Source organism: Cetorhinus maximus, chromosome 2 (assembly GCF_964194155.1).
Source record: "Cetorhinus maximus chromosome 2, sCetMax3.hap1.1, whole genome shotgun sequence".
In the NCBI taxonomy this organism is placed as follows: Eukaryota; Metazoa; Chordata; class Chondrichthyes; order Lamniformes; family Cetorhinidae; genus Cetorhinus; species Cetorhinus maximus.
The window spans coordinates 212,505,853-212,529,479 of record NC_135880.1 but is presented as its reverse complement, the minus strand read 5'-3'; the positions used below and the strand labels follow the sequence as shown (position 1 = coordinate 212,529,479).

The 23,627-nt window shown below is 38.0% G+C and overlaps 1 protein-coding gene across 3 annotated transcripts in view; it reads left to right on the top strand.

The window, feature by feature from the left end:
• Positions 1–20,935, top strand: part of LOC144669712 (uncharacterized) — a 103,228-nt gene extending 82,293 nt beyond the window's left edge. For 2 of the 3 annotated variants that reach the window (XM_078532185.1, XM_078532184.1), the window contains exons 29-39: positions 2,998–3,349; positions 5,184–5,246; positions 5,915–6,064; positions 7,854–7,993; positions 9,595–9,651; positions 9,834–9,930; positions 11,291–11,394; positions 13,957–14,044; positions 17,633–18,402; positions 19,153–19,279; positions 20,426–20,935. In XM_078532185.1, coding sequence (XP_078388311.1) covers positions 2,998–3,349; positions 5,184–5,246; positions 5,915–6,064; positions 7,854–7,993; positions 9,595–9,651; positions 9,834–9,930; positions 11,291–11,394; positions 13,957–14,044; positions 17,633–18,402; positions 19,153–19,279; positions 20,426–20,638 — 2,161 coding nt within the window. In that variant the 3' untranslated portion in view covers positions 20,639–20,935. The remainder of the gene's footprint in view (positions 1–2,997; positions 3,350–5,183; positions 5,247–5,914; positions 6,065–7,853; positions 7,994–9,594; positions 9,652–9,833; positions 9,931–11,290; positions 11,395–13,956; positions 14,045–17,632; positions 18,403–19,152; positions 19,280–20,425) is intronic. The other variant, XR_013573718.1, reaches the window with a different exon arrangement.
• The last annotated feature ends 2,692 nt before the right edge of the window (positions 20,936–23,627 follow it).

Below are 23,627 nucleotides of genomic sequence, written 5' to 3'. Positions count from 1 at the left end.
CAAAAGAAACAAAGAGAATCAGATTCAACTAACTGTAATGAAGCAGCGTGATGCTATACTAATCTGCTGTGCCATTATTTTAACTGAATATGATGAAGCCTAATATTCAGATAGGAACCATAACCTATGACTGTAACTGGTCCTCAAATAAAAATCCCTCTAACATTTGTAACTTTCACTTGCACATTAATCAACTCCTGTTAAAAGAGCAACTGTTCCCAATAGCAGTATCCATTTAAATATTTAAGCTATGATTAACACCCATTTAAAAATGACAGTGGGCAGATTATATTTATTGCAGATGACCACACCAGGACTAAAATCTAACTTGGAAGAGACATCCAGGGTAAAATTGAACCTTGCTGTGCTCATTTTTGCAGTGCAAAAAAAAAAGGGACATAAATGTCCAGTTTAGGGGGCCAACTCCCATTCCAAATAGAGTCAGGAACATGTTTGATACCACATTAATTTGGGCAGAGTGTAGACATCCCTGACATCAACTTGAAACAAGTGTTGGGCCTCACAAGTGTCAGCCATGACTTCGTTGACAGCACTTTTGTCTCTTGAGTCAACAGGTCTGGGTTCAAGTCCTACTCCAGGACTTGAGCACAAAATTCAGGCTAACACTCCACTGAAATCCTGAGGGAGTGGTACGCTGTGGCGAGTGGTACGCTGTGGCGAGTGGTACGCTGTGGCGAGTGGTACGCTGTGGCGAGTGGTACGCTGTGGCGAGTGGTACGCCGTGGGAAGTGCTGTCATTTTAAGAAGCTAAACTGAGGACCCACCTGCTCTCTCTTCCTCGGGTCATGACAATCCTGATGGTATAGCTTTCCAGAGTTCTTTTTCAACCAACCAATAACACCCCGTTTCACGGTTTGGCTACTTCTGAGAAAAACACCCAGCTCTTTAGCGCCTCTGAGCTATTCACACAGCTTTCCAGGATTTAGACCTTTGTTTAGTCAGCTCATACATCGCCTCCGAGAGCTTCGGTCTCCTTTTCTGCCAAAAAAAAATTGACCTCTTCCAACAACTCCACAGCTCCTTACCTGAACCACTAATGGCCAATGTTGAAACATGGCAGAGGCTTTCTGACAAAAGTGTCACGACTCACTGGGGATAGTGCACTGCAATATGTTCCCCGAGCTGCGACAAATGTGAAAAGTTTGATCAAACCACCAGATTGCCCAATTCTACCTAACTCTTTAATTTAGGTTAACAGGATACGAGCACCAGGTTTGTCAACTTATTAAGTAAATAACTGTTTATTGAACAAACTGTCGTTAACCATTGGCAAAAGAAAGAAATATCAACTGCTAATTTCTAACTCTATAACCTAAACTTTACCCCTTTTTAAATCCCTATACACACACATACAAGATACATAAGACACACAAAAACGTGGATTTTAAGGGTGGGATAAAACATTTCAATAGCACCAATCCTGGAGTACAGGATTCAATGGGCTGATTTTGATTGATGTCTTCCAAATTCCTTTCAGTTCTTCTTAATGACATAAGGTTGTCTTCCAGCACTTTCAGTATTTAGTTCACTGGTTGAGCACTTGCCTTTCAATGTCTCTAACAGTGATTTTCCCCTTTGCCTCTTTTCAGAGAGAGAGCAGGTTATAGAGGTAGAAGAAAAATCCAGCTAGCTATTATTGTGGAATTACTGGAATCTTTGACACACAGGAGAAAGAGGTTTTAGGTCTTGTTCCTTTCAGGCTAGGAGCTATTCTGCTGCACTGCTTCTCGCGCACAACCTGGTCACCTGTCAGGAGCCAATTAAAACGTTGCCAGGCAGCTCCCTTGGTCCAGGACTCCTTTCTGGCACCATCCTGTCTTCATGGCACACACTTCCAGGACTGCAACATTGTATTTACCTCTCATCCTATTCCAGTCTTTCAACCTGAAAATAAAAATATATATTATTTTCGACAGCCCAACAGAAATAAAAAGATATGTTCCTTACAAAAATGATAGGAAGGCTGGTTTAAATTTGGCTGAGAAGTACAAGGAAGAATTGTGCTAGACTAGTGAACAATGAATAGAAAAATGACAAAGGTTAGCAATAAGGTTTTTTTCCCCCAGAATAGTACTAATCATTACTACTTCCATTTTGAGCTTATTTTATAATGATTTCTATCTTATATAATGGGACTCTTTCCATCGGGACATTTTTAGCAGCACTACTCAATTTCTCATTAACTTTGTAAGTTTAGGCAGTGCCAAATCTTTTACCTCTTTTGGAATGTAAGTATCCCTTTCCTGATAGTTATAACAGTAAACGAGCTTGAATAGCCGCAACCCAGTAACGAATGGACACACAACCAGAACACAAATTTGCAACTCAGCATCATTTTAGCACTGTACTTTGGGAGCGGAAACATGGAAGATCCAGTAGTTTGAATAAGTATAACAGTTTTTATTCTGCTTTATGATGTTTTACCACTGTTTTATGCTTCAGGTAAATATTTACATCTGCAGTGTTTTCTGGTTCACACACTTATGGTTAGGCATCCTAACATCATTCTAGAATCTAGAAATGACTGGAGATGTTAAGTGTATGATGTTTTATTCCCAAACTCATTTCTCCTTCCCCAAAGAATTAATACCACTTGGCTTCAAATGCCATCCTTTAACTGGAAAGTTTGGGTTGTGTCGATATTCCTGTTGGCTTTAATGTAAGGCATTTCAAAAATATTACAGAGGTATTGTATTTGAAACTCCTGCAATTTCAAGTATATTCCTTTTGTTGTGAAGTCAGCATACTTCCAGTTTACCATGTGGCCTAGAATAAATATTTGAAGGTAACATTTAGTAGGTACTGTCTGCAAAACACCAGTCACTATTTTTCAAAAGTAATTCATACCTAAAATTCTTTGTGTGAATAGTGAATTGGCATATCTTTGAGTTACCAACATTCATTCTTTGAAATGATACATATCTAAGGGCACTAAACTAAGCTAAAAAAAAATGTTCATAACTTTTGATTTTTCAGATTTTTGGAAGAGTCAGCATCTAAACTGAATGAAAGCAGTTATGTGGATTCTGAAATGACAGATTATTATCAATGGGCACCAAAAGAAGAAAAGGTGCAAAACTCAAACACCAATATATATTTAGATAAGGTTCTTCAAGATAAGATTTACTCGATAAATTTGGAGTCATATTCCAATAAAAAGAATAAACGCAAGACTAAAGCATATGGGACATCGCAACGCAAAGATGGGGAACATGGTACACTATCTGCCTCGTTAGCAGAGGAACAAGCAAGCTCAGATGATTCTTATTCTAAGTTACAGTCCTTAAAAATCAGCAGTGGACCAGATGCACACAGTGCTGTCAGTAAGGTAGGCGAATAGTTCTAATTCCAACAAGTTAATTCTTGTAATTGTTACTAACTTCTGATCATCCATGGTATGTTTTAACAGTGACGGTTTGGTTCTACAGAGAATTTTCCCACTTTTTTTTATTAGTTTCATCCCCTCTCAGATCAATTGACTAAGATTGGCAAAATCTTTGTAAAGGAGCAGTGCTGCATTACTGGAGGGTAGTGAGCGTTATTCTACTATTCAAGAAAGGGGAGAGAGATAGACCATTAAATCACAGGCCAAGCAGCCTAACATCAGTTGGGGATGTTTTTGGAAGCCATTATCAGGGACAAAATAACTTTCATCTGGAAAGGCCTGGATTAATCAAGGAGAACCAGCATAAAGGAAATTCATGTCTGACTAACCTAATTAAATACCTTGGTGAAGTAAGAGGAAGGTGAGATAAGAGGAAGTTGATGTATGTTCAAGTAGATGTATCTGTAGACTTTTGGAAGGCATTGAAAAAAACTCCACACGAGACATGAAGTTGGAAGCCAAAAGAATTAAGGCGAAAGTGGCACTAAGGTTACAAAATTGGCTCAGGTTATTGGCAGTTGATGAATATTTCTTAGAGGTTTTGTTTCCCAAAGATTGTGGGCTCATTACTATTTTCAATTTTTGTAAACGACCTTGATTCAGGTGTAGGGAACAGCATTATGAAGTTTGCAGATGAATCATTCAGTAACCAGAGATTATGGATTAAAATCATTGGCAAAAGGGAAGATGAGATTTTTTTTCATTGAATGTTCAGGGCCTGGAACACTCCACCTGAAAGAGAGGTGGAAGCTGATTTCATAAATTATTTCAGAAGGGAGTTGAATAGGAACTTGAGGCTGAGAAATTTACAGGTTTACGGACAAAAAGCTGGAAGGTGGAGCTCATCAGAAACACTCTTTCGGAGGCACAAAGGGCCAAGTGGCTTCTTTCTGTGCTGTAAGTGAAAATATAACTTTGATTTCCATTTTTCTCCAGTTGGGAATTTTCCCTGTTAAGTTTTTTTAATGTCCTGCTCCTGTAAGTAAACTTAAATTTTTAGCTGTCTGTGTTTCAAATGAAGAAGCATTTTACAGTATGTAATATTGTAATTACACATTATAGAAATGTGTATTCATTAAAGGATAAAAAATGGTAAGCATTGTTATTTGTGCAGCTTTGCAACATCCTTCCCATTTAAACCTGTGTAATTGCAGCTCTTTTAGTTTTGTGCGGAAACTAAGACATTTGTATGTTAATCATCATCATCTGACCTATTGCTGGTATGGGCACCTTGCCAAATCAATCACTGTAAATAGATTTTATTGTAGGCAGAAAACATGACTTATATTTTATGTTTTATTGGATTTAATTGTCTGGTGGGTGGTAATTCTCTGAAACTTTCGTCTGTGAAACTACTTTAGGCCATAAGCCAAATGCTCTAAAACTTAGTAAGACACATGCAGACCTTTGCTGTTTTTTTCCCCCTCTTTATTCAGGCATCGTTACCAAAGGTATAAAATTGGTTAAACATAGAAAAGAAAAAGAAAATCCATTTTGATTTAATGATGGATTTAAGCCAGCATTTGACAACATTTTAGTGAAAAATCGTGAGAATAAACTTAGTTTGAATTCCATATGCTAAACAGATAGCATATCTAGAAAACCATGGGATGCGGTATGGAAATTCCTGTAGTCAACCATCACTCTTGTGCATGCCTCAAATATATTGTGATACTTTGTTCCCAGAGTACATACTACTCATACATAGCCAATGCTCATAGTTGTATAAAATTATAGAATATATGCTGATTCTTTTCTTTCCCTTTTCTTCTCAAAGAACATAAAGACTAGCAATGCCACAGTGCTCACTGATCCTATAAAACCGTTTGAAAGCAAAGAGGTAAGATCAGAAACTTAAACTCTCCTCTAAGCAGAAATGATTTTAAGCCATTCTTTTATTTAAAAAGATTCTAAATGTCAGTAACCGTGAAGCTTAAATTGTTCCTTATCACTGTAAATACATAACTTGTTTTTAATACAGTTGACAGGTAAGAATGATGATCTTGCAGTGACTGTAAAGCTTCAATATCGGAGTTATAGTTAAGAGCATAAGCTGTGTGATCAAGTCCTGAACATCAATGAGGTTACTGCCTTACCCATTATTCTGAATAGTTTTTAGCCTTTTCTCTAACACACAGCAGAAAAAAAGGATATTATTAAAATCGGAATGGGACTAAATGGAAAGCTCTTTCCGAAAGCCAGCGCAAAAATGGTGGAGCAAATGGCCTTCAATTTAATAAAATCCTACAATTCTGTTGTAGATGTTTTCTACTAATCTACTGTTGAATGAAATTCCTGTACTTTTAGCGGTCAGTAATAAGTAACATTTAAATAACCATTCTGGTGAGATAATAAGCACTTCACACATGTTTGTTGATGTTGTGATGAGAGACTGCCCTCTCTCCAAACAAAATGTTTACCTAATAATTCTTTTTGCATGAGTAGTCTTCGTTCTGAACAAGATGCCAGATGCACATTATGTGGTTTTGTTTGTCTTTTGACCTGCAGAGAACCTTTTTGAATCTTTACCATGAGAACATTCACCTTTTGCAGAACTATGAGAAGTCACAAAAATTGTACGTTCAACTTTGTACTGACACTCAAAATGAAATCAAAACCTTCAAAGAAAGGCATGAACAGCTTATGTTCAATGAGAAGGTGGGATTAACTTCATTATAAAACTTGACACTATTGTCAAAGTTGACTTGTGATTATAAGCATAAAATTTAGACTTACCATGCTATTAACTTGGAACACATGATTTAATATTTCATAACATCGTGCATAGATTCTGGAATACTAATTTATATAATGATAGCTCTTATCTGGATCAACAAGAATAGGCCTAGATGTTCTAATCAGAGTCTGCTCATACCCAAAATGATTGGATATAAGTTTTAGACTCCAACAGAAAGCAAGATCAGCTCATTGGCATAGTACAAATTTGAATCTGTATAATGACTCAATGGTTACAGGAATGGAAAATTAACAAATGATACTTAAAGGAATGGGAATAATTAAAGGCGAGTGTTACCATGGGATAACAAGAATTCTTAGTGCTTAGATAAGCTAAAAAGTCTACCAGTAGTTTAAAGCTTTTTGATGTGTTACGATACAGCAGTTGGTAAAGGCTGAGTTGTTTAAATCCCAGACAGAAACCTGAACAGCTGTCGTAATCTGTATTTTCAATTGGTATGCTTGAGATACAGCTCTGAATTCAGGAATAAAACCACCAAGCCCCAAGAGGTTTTTATATAAAACTAAATTAAACGTTTACTATTTTAACAACAAATTAAACATGTACACATGTCTACAAATTACTACCATAATAACTTTTAAACAAATTCCACAAATCCACAATCACCAAGGCAAAAATAACTCAAAGACTTTAAACAGACACCAGGCAAAGCACATTTGACCTTACGAATTCAAAGTGAGGTTCCTTGCAATTTGGTTTCTTTGCAAACACAGTTGTAGGCTTACAGGCTGGATAGATCTTAAATACCTGTGACTTTTACACACAAACTCCTTTCTGTTTAGCTAGCTTCCCCTTTGAATATAAATTTTCTATTGTATTACTAGGTTTTTTAATTTTACCTCTCCTAACAATAATCCTTTCATTCCACCAATTTTATTGGTTATATAAATACATTGCTTGGTGTCTCCCAACTAGGTGCAAGATTTTACCTATTCTTTTGAATGGTTCATTCGACAAACGCAAATTGCACTTTACCTTTTAATTTCCTTATGTTTATCTATTTAACATCTCAAAACTATTATACATCAAAGCACCCAGACTGGCTGGCTTTAATCCAATTAAGACACACACACATACATAGACACACACAGACACAGACCCTACCACAATTCCAATTTAAGAATTTCCAATAACATTAGAGACAATATCTCTTCATGACAGATGGAACAAATTTTACAGGAGAAACAGCAATGTTAAATTTTAAAATCACATCAAATTGAAACCACAAATCAGTCCCATATTACCCATGGTATATGCTAGATTGCACCTGTTACAATATATATATCATCAACCTACATTTCTTAATACTTTGAGAACTGAATAGATTTTTCATCCATTCTCATTCTCTCAACATTCTAAAATGATGTGGAACTTGAAGCGGCAAACAAAAGTAAACAATGTGCTTGAGTCTTGGTGGAGGTGAGTTTTGTTGTATTGGATAGAAGATAGAAATTGTTCCTGCACTCTTTAGAGGAATGAGTATCCTAATGATTGGTGGGAAATCATTTTTTAAAATTCTAATTGAAATATTTTTTAAATCCTCTAAGCATAATGTAAATGCATTAGTTTTTTCAGGGTTTTAGAGGATGTATGGTTAACTTATCAGTGAAAAACAGTGGAAATGGAAATAGACACAAAATATAACAAATTAAATTAAGATTATTCACTTTCTAACTCTCTTTGTAACAGAAACTGAGGGATGAACTCAAATCAGTAAAGGTACAGTTGGAGACTGAAAAAGAGAAACTTCATGATCAAAGAAAATATCAATCGCAAGAACTCAGTGCGCAACAGGAAGAACTTAAATCTATGAAGAATAACTTAGAAAGGTACGATGAACCTGAATGTCTAATAGATTTCCTGAAGCCTCCGAGTTACAAAGTTGAGCAATAAATGCCAACCTTGCCTTATTCTAAGAATGATTTTTTAAAGTCTGGCTACAGTTTCAGAGCCATCTGGTTGAAATAAACTCCAGTAGATAAGCATGGATTTGGGATTTGACACCATGATCCACATTGACAAGTTTGCGTCTGCAACTCGCATGCTGATTAACATTTAATTAGGAAAGGACTGACAGGCTTTATCTCTTCACTCTTGAAAAAAGAAGGCTGAGGGGTGACCTAATCGAGGTCCTTTAAAATTATGAAAAGTTTTGAGAGTGGATAGAGAGACAATGGGCGGAATTTTGCAGCCCCGTCTGAGCAGGGGCCGGGCCGTAAAATACGGCAAGCCTTTCAAAAGTCCATTGACTTCGGCAGGACTGGAGGATCCCACCAGTGGGAGGGGCCGTGAAGTTCCGCCCAATGACGACTTTTCTGGGGAAGAGCATAACTAGAGTCCATTGAAATAAGATAGTCACCAAAAAGTCTAATAGGGGATTCAGAAGAAACTTCACCCAAAGAGTAGTAAGTATGTGAAACCCTCTACCACACCACATGGTTGAAGGGAATAGCATAGATACATTTAAGGGGAAGCAGGACAAGCATATGAGGGAGAATATATGGTTATGATAGTAGACTTAGATGACAAAAGATGGGAAGAGGCTTGAGCGAAGCATAAACACTGGCATGGTCTAGTTGCACCGAATGGTCTATTTCTGTGTCATATATTCTCTGTAATATTTAATTCCATTGGAGTCAACTGGCAGGTTTCAGGAACTGGCCTTATCAGCTTTTCAAACGATTGATATTTTAGTAAAACCTCTTCAGAGTCTCTTGGTTTTCTGTTGAGTCATGTTGGGAGGCTTGCGCTCAGTATTGAATGGGTAACTTACCACTTCTGACCTTGAATGGAATTTAGATACATTAGGTGAGAAAGTCAATTGTTCACAAGTCAACTTTGCCCTTTTGTGGTCATTGCAACTTCAACTGACGTGTAAATATTTGTGAACATTGTGGTTTAGACCTAGAAATTAATGTAATCTTCACATTACTTAGAATTCAATCGTGTTTTGGTTTCAGGCATATTTATTTTGAAATGGCTAAAATTTCAGCCTTTGTTCCTAAACTTATGCCCAGTTATAAGGTGCTGGTAAATAAAACATGCATTTGCGAGGAGAAAGATTAAGGCCAACTACTAATGTGTGTATAGCATGTCGTGGCTAAAAAGGAGGTTGACCTATACACCATGGTTTACGGTAATAATTGCTGCTAACTAGTGTTTTCTCATTTTTGTCAATGAAAATGGCAGTCTGTTCTAATTACTTAAATTAAGGAAATTGAATGTGTACTTGAAAACGGCAAAATCTTGTATTTATATAGTGCCTTTAATGTAGCAAAACCTCCCAAGGCACTTCATAGAAACATTATGAAGCAAAACTGGACACCCAGCACATAAAGTAATAGATATGAGGGCAGTTTGCCAAAAGCTTGATCAAAGAGGTAGGTTATATATAATAGGATAAAATCTCAAATGTGAATTTTCTTTTTAGGTCCAAAAAAGCTATTCATGAAAATGATACTGAGGTTCAGAAAATAAAAGAAGAAAGGTATTCTACTGCTTCTTGCTGCACTACACTTATTTTAAGCCGTTTAATATTAGAAGTTGAAGTAAAATGCTTAAATATATGCTAATTCTTAGAGCTGTACCATGTTTGTCACTGTTAATACTATACACAAGTAGCAGCCATTTTGAGGTTATCTTTATCAATAGATTGACTATTATTTTCAGGGAAAAATGGATCAGTGACAGGAAGAAATTGCAGAAAAATTGTCGCAAGATAAAGGAAAATTGTAGAGAGTCAGCAAACAGACTGCTTTCTGTTGAGGTACTTATTTCCGGGAAAGATTACATAAATGACATATGCATAAATATTTGTGCAGAACTGACAAAAGTGAAATCAGTTTTGAACAAATCTGATGTTTGGATTTTTTTCTTTAGGTTTACTTTTACTCGCTTAGAGAATTTTGGTTTATTTTCGATCGTGTAGAATTTATTTGCCACTACTAGTATTTATAGATTTAAAGAAAGGTTTTAATGTTCATAGTGCTGATTTGATAAACTGAACTATTTCATGTGGATTGTCAAATTAGGTTTGTTTCTATGATAATCCACATCCCTCACTCCCTAAATAACCTTAGATTACAGTCTTTTTTAAAGAAACCATTCTTACTGATTCTCTCCCATTTTTCTCAGCTCTGGCCTCTCAGGTCCAAGCACTGTCTGCAGCTGCTCCCAAGCCTCTGCCAATGCTGCTTAGAATAAATCACCAAGGTGTATTCAAGAGTGGCCTGGTAGCAAAAATGGCTAACTTCTGTTTAAATCTTTCCATAAGAAAATGACTAAGACGTGCAAATGCAGTGGGGCAGGTTATCAATCCTGGATCTTTCCACTTCATAGCTCATTTGTTGATGAAGCATGCTGAGCTATCAGATTGCTGTGCTATCAGGCTATTACAATATTATACTATAGTTATAAGGACACACAAAATGAACCACTTGCATCACTTAACTTTTCTGCCCAATGGCATCTTAACTGATGCCTTTCAGGCCTGTAACACATTGGCAAATTCTGGAGATCCTCAATGCAGATGTAAATTTATGAAACTAGCATTATAAAGTCATATTGTCAAAATGAAATTTCTCAACTCCATCCTTTGTGTAGCATTTGATAATTCAGCAACTTTTACAGTATATTTAATGTAATAAAATATTCCAAGACACTCTGCAGGAGAGTTATGAAACATAATTTGACACTTAGTCACATAATGGTGATATTAGGGCAGATGACTATAAGTTTGAACAAAGCAGTAGGTTTGAAAGAGCATGTTAAAGGAAGAAAGAGAGGTAGAAAGACAAACAGATTTATGGAGGGAATTCCAGAGTTTAAGCCCAGGCAACTGAAGGCACGGCCAGCAGTGTTGGTGCACTTAAAATCAGAGATGCTCAAGAGACCTGATTTAGAGGAGCACAGATATCTGAGTCATGGCGTTCCTAGTGGATGGTTCAGTAACATTAATGTACAAGTTGTAATCTGCCTGAATAAATGTTTCACAGAGTATACACTAATGGCAGAAGAATACAATTTCTGTTTGTTACTACATATCTGGTCTATTCTTTATGAATTAAAGGCAGTAAAATTGCCTTTTTTATACATATTTTCTATATGTTGATTATTTCCTGCTCCAGACTCAAATTCAAGAATGGAAGAAATACACAAGGTTATATTTTCTTAATCACCTGCTTCAGGAGGCTGTTGAAAATGTGAAGTTTTACACTACACAAAAGAGTCGGTAAGTGTTCAATACAGTTTGTAGTGTGTTGAATGTTAAAAAGACACGTGAACCTGTGGATGCCATAAGCAAAAAAGTCACGAGTTGAATGCGAGGTATAACTTGGTTTCCTGGAACATCACTCAGTATGGTTAATGCTGACTTTGATGAAACGTTGCACACCACATTGAATCAAAATCTGATGCAACGGAAAGCAGAGACAGGTTTGGGTAGATTTTTTGTGAATTGTGTTCTGATCACCATAGAGATCGATAACTTTTTAAAAACATTTGAATTCCAGTGACTGGAAGGATCACACAACAACATTTCAAGTTTTAAGACTTTTACTGTAACAAACAAACTCAAAACAACGTTGAACAAACACTATTTTTCTAGGCAACTTGAACTCTAAACTACTGAAAAGTTTCCCATTTAACTTTGCAAATGAAGAGAATCCCCCACCATGGTTACACTTTACGTTTTCCGTTAAGTAGACACTTTGTTCTCTCTCCTAATATATGCTCTGGATGGCGTTTACCTTTTTCCTTTTCCAGCCACGTAACTTCTAACCCCAGGCCTTACTTTCATGATGAGTTACACTGAAGATTCCTCCCTCTTGCCAATGTTAGGTATGTTCCAGCCTCATTTAAATCCTCACGAACTTAGTCTTTTCTATCTGAGCCCAAGCTCCCACCTGTCTTCCCCATGGTGAATAATAAAGACAGTATTTTCTCTGCTTCAGGCGCAGGACTGGCTGTCTCTCTCTCTCTCGCAGATTTTTGCAGGCTGATTTGTCTTTGATGCTTAAAGAAACCTGCAACCCGATATCAGAATGGCTTTCTATTGACTTTTCCTCCTTTAAAGTCCACCCCATGACAGTTTGAATCATATGAGCCTTGCATCCAGGTAGAAATGCTAATTAGCTGTCCTCTAAACCCCAAACTCCATTTTATCCTGGAATTGAATAGATAGTTTGAAGTATAACGGCTTATAAAACCTGACATTCCTAACACTTCCTGTGTGACCTGGAGACTAACAGCCGACTCTGTCAACACAGATGCTCTTGCCATTGTTTATAATTGTGAATATCTTGTACTTTCATCCCAGTAAATCAACCCGGGCCCCCTTTTAGCCTTTAACAACCAAGCCACACAAGCTTGTTGTCATGCAGAGCCTAGAGCAGGTCACATGACTCCCTTCATTCCACCAGTTTACTTTAAAGAGAGTTCAGAAACATCATAAAACTATAAACTTGGTATTTGTAACAATTGATGAAACCTTGAAACAGGATTTGATAGTGGGATGAATGCTGACCTTTCAGTCTCATGTAACTTCATTTTTTTACAGATATAAAATTGATTAAACATGAAAAAGTGAAAATTGAGAAAAGGGCATTCAAGTGTCCTTCAAGTCTGTTCTTTTCACAATTCATGTACAATTTGTCCATTCATGGGTCCCACCCAATTCTTTGTGCTTGTCGTCTTAATGCCATTTCCTGTGGTTAAGAATTAAGGATGTGGTTGAGAAGAAGGCCTCATTGAAAAGAAATGTGAAAAAACCTTCACCAAAATAATAGTGCAGTTATGCACGAAAAGAGCAGTATTTTTTGGTCATTACTGATTTTCCCCCTTCTTCACTTGAGATGACAACAATTCTTAACTGTAGTGGCTGAATTTCATTCACGTAACTTAAACATCTGAAGCATGAATTAAATAAAGGCATTTCTATTGTACTGTCTTTTTGTGATTTGTAACAACTTTTATAAAATAAAATGAAATGTAACTTGTTGAAATATTACAAAATAAACTAATGAAAATATTTGAAATGGCCATGTACTTTTAGATGGATTTCTACCTTTTCAGCTTATATTTGTATTTCAGTAAATTTGTAGAAAGAAGGTACCTGAGTGAAAGTATTGTTATGGTTAAATTGAGCATTTTCTGCTTTCATGTTTTCTGCTAAGCAACACAATATACTGTTTAAAAGTGATATTTTCTATTGCTTGAATCAGGCAATTTTTGAGTCTTAAAAGACCTTTCACTGCTGCAGCAGGATTATTTTAAACTCGGAAGAGTTCAAATACTCCAATTCATGTACAAGGCATGTTAAATTTTCTGCAACCATGGTGCGTGAAAATAAAGCTTTTAAAGTAAAATTTATTATTAAATTACTATTTAAAGCACTGTAAATTATTAATTCTTTAAGAAAATTTAAGTTGCTGCCAAATTACACATTAATCACGCCATTATAAGAACACCCTTTGGGTTTAAAAGAAGGTAGTCATTTTATATTAAATACATATTAAGGTCAAATGACGACCACCTGTGCTATAACCATTCTGGATTCTATGGTACACAGCATTGCTATCGTAGCCCATAAGGATTTGACTCTTCTAAACTTGTTCCAAACTGCTTGCATAACCATTTGTTATCCAAGTTACCTCACTGAGAATTGCCCAGTGCTTACTGGCTGCAAAAATAATATTGTTCCCCTCATTTAAAATGAGAAATTATGACCACCTTAACTGTTCAAAAGTAGATTGGCATATTTGTTCCTTCAAATGTTTCCAATTACATCTTGTAGGAATGTTAATTCTCCAGACGTCATTGCTACTTGTGACATGTGGGAAAAAAGAATAAAAGGAATTCAAGAACAAATTACTCTTGTCAATGTAAGTTTTATTTTTATTATTCGGTTATTTTTGACTTCCTTAGCATTGCCGCAGCAATGCAAAATTGTGTGTTTTCTTCATTTTGTATTCAAAGATAATTTCCAGATGAGAATATTACTCATAATAAAAGTTCACCAAATGCTGGCCTAGTCTCAGAAGAAATTGATTAGTTATTTGGTTTTGCTTTTTTTGTAAGGAAATTAATCAAGATTTCAACCAATTTGATTTTGCTTCTGCAGTTTTGGAGAGATGTGCTTTGATTATGTTTCCTTTTCTAACACAAAACTATCTAAAATTGACAGAAAAGCTTTTGTTGCAGTGGATATCTTTAAACTTGCCTACTTTTTAAATCTTTGGTGCCTTTATCATCTCCTCTACTAAATTTGCCATGAGAAATCAAGCTAGCTTCCAAAAGGATTTTTAAAAAGCATTTGGTGATATTATTTTCTTTATATCAGTGCTGTTTGCTTTCTATTTAGTTTCTGCAATAGATTTGCAATGGAAGTTTGATTACTTGGTTTTTTGTTTGTAATTTTCTGCTTGCTGCTGTTTTATGAATGTGAAATTTGCGAATGTAATGGACAAAATGTTGCTAGACACAAATGTTCTATTGAATTTCTTTGACCAGCATGTTAAGTAGAATAAATGGTAGCAAGCAGTAGTTTGGAAGTGTTGGGTAAGCAAAATTAATTTTGGGTGACAAGCATGTGATTGGCCATATTGCAGGCCTGCAGATTAGAATAATCTGCCTTTGAATCTTTCCTCTGTAGCTTTAGAGCAGGCAGTTAAGTTTTGTCTTTGATTGATCTAATTTTGTTTAAAGTAACTTCAATACGTGTTCTAAAAACTAAAAAAAAATTGTTCTGGCTAATATTGACTCTGCAGTTTAGAATAGTTTCATTTCTGGTACCACTTTGGGAAAGATTATTGCCCTGCGACAGAGTAACTCTGTGTTACTCTGTGAATACACATTACATTAAGTATTCTACACATACAGTGGTACAACCATGTGAAGCAGCAAGGATATTTTACTTATTAGCGTTTGATAGATCTGCAAATCATAGGATGAATTGCTGTTGTTTTGTTGTGCGGTTAGTGTGCAAGAATCCAAACAAATGAAATTTGGATCAGGAAAGAATTAAAAATGCATATATGCAACGTACTTTATACTCATTAAACCCAGCTTCTGCAGCATTCTCGTGTGGTGGTGGGGGTTGGCGGGGGGGACGCACATATAAAATTTTTCCCACTCAAGGGGCTGATGAGCAAATTTAGGAAAGGTGAAGTTTATTTAAATTAAACGTGAATTTCAAAAAAAAATCCCTGAGGCATGAAAAGAGAAACAGCTTGCTGAGCAAAAAAAAATGAGCAATAAATAGAGATGAGTATTAGAGAGTGATAGAGTGAGTGTGTGTGTGTGTCTGCCTCACTCCCAGTCTCAGAGTGCTCACTCATTTACCCTCATCTAATGAGAGTGGATGAGCATGCATGTTGGTGTGTGGGGGTGAAGGTGAATGAGAACCCTGATATTGGAAGTGAGCCAGACTTACGCACACACTCTGCCCGTGTGTGCACAATCCCCTCCCCAACCCCTGCATACACACACACACACACACCCCGCGCAGGATCCCTCCCCCACCCCACCGTGCAGGTTCCCCCCTCCCCCAGATATGCTCCGCCAGCACAGGCTCCGCTTTCGCACACACTCCCTCTCTGCCTCACAATCTCTCTCCCTCTCCCCCCTCCTCTGTGTTCCATCTTTCCCCCCCTCTCGTGTTCTCTCCCACCCCCCCACCCCCCGTGCTCTCTCTCTTCCCCCCCCTCTGTGTTCTCCCCCCCCTCTGTGTTCTCCCCCCCCTCTGTGTTCTCCCCCCCCTCTGTGTTCTCTCTTCCCCCCCTCTGTGTTCTCTCTTCCCCCCCCTCCGTGTTCTCTCTTTCCCCCCCCTCCGTGTTCTCTCTTCCCCCCCCCCATGTTCTCTCTTCCCCCCCCTCCGTGTTCTCTCTTCCCCCCCTCCGTGTTCTCTCTTCCCCCCCCCCCTCCGTGTTCTCTCTTCCCCCCCCCTCCGTGTTCTCTCTTCCCCCCCCTCCGTGTTCTCTCTTCCCCCCCCCTCCGTGTTCTCTCTTCCCCCCCCCTCCGTGTTCTCTCTCCCCCCCCCCTCCGTGTTCTCTCTTCCCCCCCCCTCCGTGTTCTCTCTTCCCCCCCCCCTCCGCGTTCTCTCTTCCCCCCCCCTCCGCGTTCTCTCTTCCCCCCCCTCCGTGTTCTCTCTTCCCCGCCACTCTCACTCTCTAATAGGTTCCACTCACTCACTCACTCACTCAGACGCTGGTGGATCCCGCCCCGGCTGCCTCCTGGCGGGCCCACCCGGGGTTCCGGGCCCTGGAACTTATTTCCAAATCTTACCTTCCCATCCTTTGCTGCTTGCCCAATCAGAGGCTAGTTTCTCTCTGCATTTGCTGCTGATTAGCTCACTAGTGAGCCTATCAGCAACAAATCCAGAGAGAAACCAGCCTCTGATCAGATGAGCAGGTTTACAGCATTTTTCATCTATAAGTCAGCTGAATGCCCAATAAGTTTAACAGGCCGAATTCAGAAGCTTCAGGGGCCACATCCCGACCCGCAGGCCAAGAGTTGGACAAGCCTGCATTAAACTATTGGAGGCTCACCAGGCATCAATGACATTACCCAGGAATTAGAACAGATCATTCATCGCAGGCACCAACTGAGTGAGACTGAATTTATGAGTCTCGCTTTGTTTGGTATATTTAGTGAGGTTTTCAATTGGTGAAGTTTTGCACCTTTGGGCTGATGGTTGGTTAATTACATACTGGAACATTTTGTGATTACACTTAAGATACCAACTGCCTTGAGTGCAACAGGTTCTGATCCATCTGATAAAAGGTATCTGGACTAAGAGGGAAGGTCTTGTATTTACTGCCCAGGCATGTCTCTCCTAATCTCTGCTATATTTTATAGTTTGAACTTGTCTGAAATGGTAGCCAAAACACACACGTGAGCCCATAACTTCTAACTCTTTTTTTTCCTTTTGGGCCTTTCCCACTTGTCTCCTTGCCTTCTTGCCACTCTCATGTCATCTTTCCTTTCTCCCTTCTTCAGTATTTTGCGCTCCTCACCCCCAATCCCAATCATGATTACTTTTCTGCCTTCCTATACTGCTGCTGCCATCCCAGGCTTTAATTTCCCCATTAAATGAGCACCCTATGGAATACCCTATGGAATACCATAGCTACCCCATGTGCTTCTCTTTGCATTCTCCAAAAAAGGCCTCCATTGAGGTTCTCACCATTGCCTCCTTAGAATCACCAGCCTGCACTGTCTATTCCTCGACTTTTGCTAAGCTTCATGCCTAGCACCCCTGCAAACTGGGGGATAACATGGCCAGCCACCTATTCCCCCTACACACCACTACACCCATGGACTTTTCTCAACAGATAAACCACCACTCTATATCCACCTTTGGCTAACAGTGTATAATTTACTTCTTCACATATATCTGGAATAAAAACATACTAAAATATGTGCCTAACATGCTAGATTTAATGGAAGTTTACTAATAATTGTTTTTTTAGGCTGCCTCTTGGCCCCAGGATATGGGAATATATAATGATGCATTTTCCACAAGTTCTTGTAATTTGATGCCATCTCAGTACAAATTTGAACATCAAAAGTATTCTGCAAATCAACAAAGACTTTCACCATCTCCTGTAACAATTGAAATGGGTCAGCGTGTTGCATTTGCTGGAAACTCTGATTCTGCTGAAGGTGCCTGGTTTTCACCAGGATCCAGGAATATAGGACTTGATGCAAAAACATCACTGAGAACAGAAAAAGACACCTACATGTCAGCTGCTTGGCCACCCAGTTACTCAACACTACCAACCATGCAGCCTAATTCAGGCCTTGATCAATTGGATCATAGCCAACCTGACCTTGAATTAGAGTTTAGAATGTTGGCTGGTCAAAAAAGGTCATTTCCTCTTCAGCTTGCCAGTGGTGGTTTGGAAATGCCAGATGCTTTAACTGAAGGAAAATCATTAAGAATCCCAGATGTTTCTCTCACTACGTTACGAGCTTCACATGCTTTGGAGAATTGTCAAAACCACTTATTTGAGCCTTCTGGTTCAACAACCAAATCCTTTAACAAACCCTTCAATAATTTACTGTCTGCATGTGCAATTGCCAAGAGCAATAAAGACTTCCAGGCTTTACAGACTCAAAGGCCACTTATTGGAACATCCACTGCTAGCAGTTCACGTGGGTTATCTATACTTGCAGAACCAAGATCATCCTATCATGCAGTAATGGAACAACTTTTCCTCAAATTCCCTACAACAAGCACGTAAGCTTTTATTTATTTTCGTGTTTACAGTACAAACATATTTACTTCATGTTGAATGGTGATCGTTGCCATCTGGTACAGATCCCAAACTCTACTGTGGTTTGAACTCTGCATCTTTTGACTCCATTGGGAATGCCACCAGTAGATCCCTGGTGTAACCTGTTGAAGTGCTGATGAGCGATATAATAGAGTAGTAAAATGCAGGCTTACACCTACGTTTATGTATGTATGAGTTAATTTCTCCGAAATAAGCTTACAATCTTCCTAGTACCTAGCTTGAAAGTAACAATTTTCAGTTAAGGTGCCTGTCAGCTACAGAATGGGCATGCTTTGAGAAGCACAGAAAGTAATAAAATCTTGCTAATTATTTTTAGTCCTTGGTGTCAGGACACCTTTTAAGGTGACTCATGTACCTTGTTTAAATAGCAGCAACTTCACTAATTGGAATCAGGTGTTTGAAATTGCTATTAAATGGGCGACTGGCTTATAAGCAAAAGCTATCTTTTTTTTTAAAGAAATTAAATCACCGTTTAGTATAGTTTCCTCTCAAGCATGTGCACTGCATGTGTTTGTGAATGCTGTGCTTAGCTTTGACCAAAAAGTGGGGGTCATATTGGAAACTATGGACATTCAGTGAGTACATTGTGGTTTAGCAGTTTTTTGTTGAATAATTTGAGACACGTAATGTTTAAGATTAATCTTGCAAGCCAGTAATCTGATTAGTTTTATCCTTTGGTTTTATCTTAACAGAGATGTATTTCATTTACTTATTAATAAAGTGAAAGAGGAAAATGGTGGTACTCTGTCAGGCTTATCTATCATTGAGCTGGTCAGACGAGTCTCTCACCATGTTGTCCAGGGCACCCACCTAGAAATGGTAAGTACAATTTACCTCTGCAGTGGTTGTGGCATTCCCAATCACATCCCAATGTTGTATTTATATTACGGTGTCACCAAATGCCAAATTGTGAAATAGAACAAACTGATACCACATGTTACCAAATGACTGCACTAAACAGGAAGTAAAATTCCAAAATATTTTATTCTTTTTTCTATTGCTGTTACTGAATTGCTGCTTCCTCCCTTTCTCTCTTTATTTATTGCTATATTATTCTTGTTCTTTGTTTCTTTCTTTGAACTTTCATTGATGCACATCACATTCAACAACTATTTTTCCTGACCTTTTCCATTACTATAAAACAGAATGACCTTCCTCACATAGAGCAGAAACAATATTAAAATCAATATTTGTGTAAATAAGATGCCTGGTAGGTGAATGGATTTGATCAGTTGTGAATATATTTTGAAGTCAGGTCCACTCATTGCTTATGTGTCATTTAGCATTGGGGCTAATGTGTTACTCTCTGTATGATAAATTTTTCACGTTTTCAGGGGTGTAATGTTAAAATATTATTGACCCAATAATTTTGAATGTGTTTCAATGCAGGAAATTGAAAGATGAACGCAATTCATATCAGGTTCTTGTGGGGAAAAAATGGTGTAAAAGAATGAAGAAATGACTGCTAGATTCCTTTAATAAAGATTACCCTGCCATTCCAGATATTGCATATTACCCAACTTGAATTTTATCACTGTAGGATGTATCTTTCATTTGTTTCGCCAACTCAAACACTGTGGCAGTTAAATGATATGGTACAGTTTTCTGTCAGATTATTCAAAAAAAGCACATACAAGATTTATTATACATCACCAGGGTTGAAGCAGAAATCATTAATAGGCAGAGCGTAATAACCTAAAACTTGTATTACTTTACAGAAATAATGTAGTTGTAGGATTTATTATCAGCAACATTCAAATTTGATCTCCTGTTATGTTCTAGACTTGCATATTAAGTACCTAAACATTTTATAACACTTGGTTGAAAGCCTACTTTCAATTTGACCTGTAATAAATCAAAAATGATAGCTAACATTCAAAAATATTTTCCTAATTGCAAATCACAAGAATATTTATAAAGTTGTTAGCAAATTTAATTAATTTGTGCATCTTGCCTATCTTTCAGACATATCCTCCTCCTTCAGAACATTTTCCATTTGGCTCCACAAACTATGAAAACTCTTTCTTCCCCGGCCATCCTACACTGCAGCCTGATTTGTCACCAGCAACACCGGATAGATTCAGTGGCCTTATGTCTACAAGTGCAGATCCTTTATGTTTTGAATCGTTACCACTTGGAGATTTACTGGAGCTGGAAGGCAGTTTTGATGGCTTGTAGAGTTTGAAGAAACATTATCAATTAAATTTGGACATAAGGTTCATTATAGAGTTATATGTTTGCTGTTGAAATTCCCATGCAATTAAAACAATCTGCATTGTTTCTATCATATCTGCGTTCTCCATTATAGACACAGATAATGATAAAATGATTGGTTGAAACTTGTACGTCGATCCCCTGTAAAACATAGTACTGTTTTCTTATGAACTGTAATTACAATGCATGTTTAACTTAAGTATTTTAATAAAGTGATGAAACCATTTTTTTTTTTAAAAAGGGACATCATTTTCTAGGAAACTGTTTGCTTTGATGTATCCGTTCTAGTGGACATGACTGTTTCCCACAATTAGATGCTTGCAGACTTTTCATGTCTGTCAGAAAGTGGGAAAATATTACTGAGTAAAAGTGCAGAGTTTTTATGACATAACTAGCTTTATTAATCCTTTTCTTAGATTTTATTGAACTTTGCATGTTATATTCACCTTTATTTCTAATTGTTGCTCATTTCGTCTGGCTGTCGTAGACCAAACTATGGCAGTGCATTCGACTTTCATCAGCTTGATATTGGGCATTATAGTCATTATTTAGTTGTACATCATTTATGTGTTGTGTGTTGGATATTGTACACACTTCCTGTCCACTTTAGCATTACTCTCTGTTTCATGACTTTTAGGCCATGCTTTTTATGTCAGCATTTAAAATGGCAAAATGCTACATCAACCTTTACCTGTCAAAGTGTATTTGAAGGCCAGCACTATACCACCAGGTAGTAGGACAAAAATAAAAGCAGTTGTATAGGAATAGGAGGGAAGTGGGGTAAAGAGGCGAAGTGTAGGGTGGGAATTCCAGATCTTGAGGCCTAGGCAACTGAAGGCAAGCAAACATGGGCCAACATTCTCCCCCCCACCCCTGGTTGGGGGGTGGGGGGGGGGGAGAGAGAGAGCGCAGGCGGGCGCTGCCATTTTAGGTGCGTGGGCTAATTAAGGCCCACCCAGCGTGACTTCCGCTAGGAAGTGCTATGCGTCCCCTGTGTGGGTGGGGGGGTATTCCCTCAGGCGGGAGTGCGCTCTTTCACGCATACGCGCGCACAGATCTCCCTGTGGCAAAGTGCTGCCTCAGGGAGATCGGCTCCGATGTAAAAGTTGTATTTCAGGCAATAAAAAAATTTCCCTGCCATGCCCCCTCATGTGACACTGTCACTTTAGTTGGGACGTGTCCATAACTTTAATTGAAACATTTGTTAAAATTTTTAAAACCCTCATGAAACCTCATCCTGCCCATGGATGAGGTTTCATGTTTTTTCCGAGGCCCGGCCTGCCTGCCAACCTTGAGGTTGGACGGGTAGGTCCATCAATCAGGTTAATTAGTTTTTAAATGACCTTAATAGGCCGTTGACAGCACGGCCAAATTGGCTGCGCGCCTGCTGAACTGAAAATCAAAATGACACGGGGTGACGTCGGGACATACGCCCGACGTATACCCCCGTCATTTTACGAGTTGGCGAGTGGGCCCATGGGCCTGCAATTCAGGTGCGAGCTACCCAAGTCCACTCACCATTTTCTTTCCACTTGATTTTTTTATATTTACTGCAAGCTCCTTTAGTTAGCTTTTTGCCTCTTGAAAAGTGCAAAGCGTTTTCCATTCTTGCACCACTTTGCCCACTCTTGCCCAGGATAAAGTGCTGAAAGGTGACTATGAAAATAAGATGCCTTTTACAAAACACTTGTTAAGTTTGCATTGTTAGATGGATATTGTGAAAGCAGGTAGCATTCCACAGGTGAAAATTAATTGAAAAGGAACTTACTGCACTAATTTTAGATAGAAAATAGTATTAGTTTGAAATTGATTTTTAAGCTCTGCTTTTTAAGCTAACCACTGTCAGAAACAGCATGCCAAATTGAATTAAAAGTGTAATTTGTTAAAATGATTATTTCGAAAGTACTGTATGATCATATTTGGCATGTGGAAAAGCTTCTTGCACCTAACAGCTGAGTTATATCCTGAGCATGCACAGCTCTAATAGATAGTTAATACATTTCATGGTTTTATATGTCATGTACTTTTTTGAATGTATTATGGAAGCACATAAGGACAGCGGCCTGGATTTCAATCTCAAAAAACTGCCCACAAAGGTTTAGCGGATTCCAAAGCATAGATATCCTTGATTCCAACATCATTTTGAATTTGCTGCCATTTATAGAGGATCTGTGATGTTCAGCAATAGGGCCGGCAGCAACCAGGCTGATCATTTTGTCAGGTTGAAGGATTCTCACAGCGAAGCATGGGATTAAAAATCATAGACTATAATCCATATTTCAATCATTATACAGAAAGCAAAATAGAGATTGAGACATAACACACAGAATTAAAGGAGAAGCTGATGTATCAAACTTAACAATTTTTATTCCAAAAATCATGCAATGTTTAAATGTTCTTCAGAGGGAATGAGATTCCACTTTTGTAGAATTAGTTTTCAGGGCCAGAGATTATAATTTAGTATGTCGTTACTCCTGATTGAGCAAGACTTTTTGGGTTTTTTTTCACAGCAAAAATAGCATATAAAATGTTGAAGTTCATGTCAAATCAATGACCCTGTGTTGATTGCATCAATGAAGACTGCAACAGCACACCCTGTGGAAGAGCAGGATATCGCTAATAGCAATTTCTGTGTTTAACTGCACGTGTACAACACCAGAAGTTGCTGTCCGTTTTATGCTGTAATGACAGCAAATGCTGTTTTTGCATCATTACAAGTGGAAATTGCAGGCCCATGTTTGCTTACTTTCAATTACCTCGGCCTCAGGCTTTTGAATTCCTTTCTTACACTTATTTGCGCCTCTACCTCACTTTCTTCCCTAAAGCCTACCTCTGACCAAGCTTTTAAAAATCAGATCTAATATCACCTTATGTGGCTCGGTATCATATTTTGTTTTATAATGCTCCTTTGAAATACCATGGAACATTTATTTATGTTAAAGGTAATGTGTAA